Raw genomic sequence first — 1,155 nt, forward strand, 5'->3', positions numbered from 1 at the left:
GGCTGCTCGGCCCCAGCCTGTCCTGGGGCAAGCACAGAGGGTGTGCCATGACCTACCTCGTAGGGGTTGAAGTTGACATCCCCAAACTGCCCCTTCTGGAGCCGGTGCACCAGGTCCACCTGCTCGTCCGTCAGCTTGATGTCCGCACCTGTCATCTTGTCCTGGACCGTTCGCCTGCGGGAGCCGGGCCGGGGAGGGTCAGGGCCTTGAAGCCCACGTGCTGCAAGACCTTGAGGTCTCCAGCCTCTACTCTACAGCCCTGGGCTCTCAAAGTCGAGGTGTTTCAATCCCCGGTGTGCACATGTGTGGACACACACGCTTCACACAGTCCTTCCCCTCCCAGCTCACCAGTAGTCAGGGTTCTCCATCTTCTCCAGGAACATGTCCAGCTCGTCCTTGTTCCGGATGGGCTTGTAGATCTTCTTGCCGTCCAGGTTGTAGCCGATGTGGGGGAAGTCCTGGTACCACTCCATGGGGATGTTGCCCACCGTGTTGCGAATGTCCTAGAGGGGAGAGGAGGGAAGCAGCATGAGGAGAAGGCAGGGGACGCTGGTCCATTTTCAGCTGGGCCAGCTTGTCTAGACTAGATTTTCCCAAGAAAGGTTGGACCAGATGATCCTTGAGGTCCATTCAGACTTGGGGTTCTGTGATTCCAAGCAGAGGCACCCATGGGTGCCAGAGGGGTAAAAAGGTGCAGGGTGGGGAGGGCAGGAAAACCATGTGCTGTCCAGCCCCTTTCCTGGGCACAGACTGGAGCCCGCTGCCTCCCCTTTGCCCATCTGCAAGCACAGAAAAGCCTGTGGCTTGAAGCGAGGATAATAGAACCATGGACTGGTTTGGGTTGGAAGGGACCTTAAATCTCACCCAGCCCAACCCCCTGAAGTCAGCAGGGACATCTGCAACCAGAGCAGGGTGCTCAGAGCCCCAAGCTCCAACCTGACCTGCAATGGGGACAGGAATGGGGCTTCTCCCACCTCTCGGGGAAACCTGGCACAGGCTCTCACCACCCTCACAAGGAAGAATTTCCTCCCGCTATCTCATCAAACTCTCCCCTCTGTCAGCTGAACCCATCACCCCTCATCCTGTCACTGCAGCTATCTCATCAAACTCTCCCCTCTGTCAGCTGAACCCATCACCCCTCATCCTGTCACTGCA

General features: G+C 57.9%; 1 protein-coding gene across 1 annotated transcript in view; it reads right to left on the reverse strand.

Annotated features, from left to right (window-relative positions):
• Nucleotides 1–503, reverse strand: part of BOP1 (block of proliferation 1) — a gene marked incomplete at both ends in the record, with an annotated part of 3,098 nt that extends 2,595 nt beyond the window's left edge. The window contains 2 exons of the mRNA XM_010138650.1: nucleotides 57–174; nucleotides 349–503. Coding sequence (XP_010136952.1) covers nucleotides 57–174; nucleotides 349–503 — 273 coding nt within the window. The remainder of the gene's footprint in view (nucleotides 1–56; nucleotides 175–348) is intronic.
• Between the last annotated feature and the right edge of the window lie 652 nt (nucleotides 504–1,155).

The sequence above is a fragment of the Buceros rhinoceros genome, unplaced genomic scaffold (genome assembly GCF_000710305.1).
Source record: "Buceros rhinoceros silvestris isolate BGI_N320 unplaced genomic scaffold, ASM71030v1 scaffold36916, whole genome shotgun sequence".
NCBI classification, from domain to species: Eukaryota; Metazoa; Chordata; class Aves; order Bucerotiformes; family Bucerotidae; genus Buceros; species Buceros rhinoceros.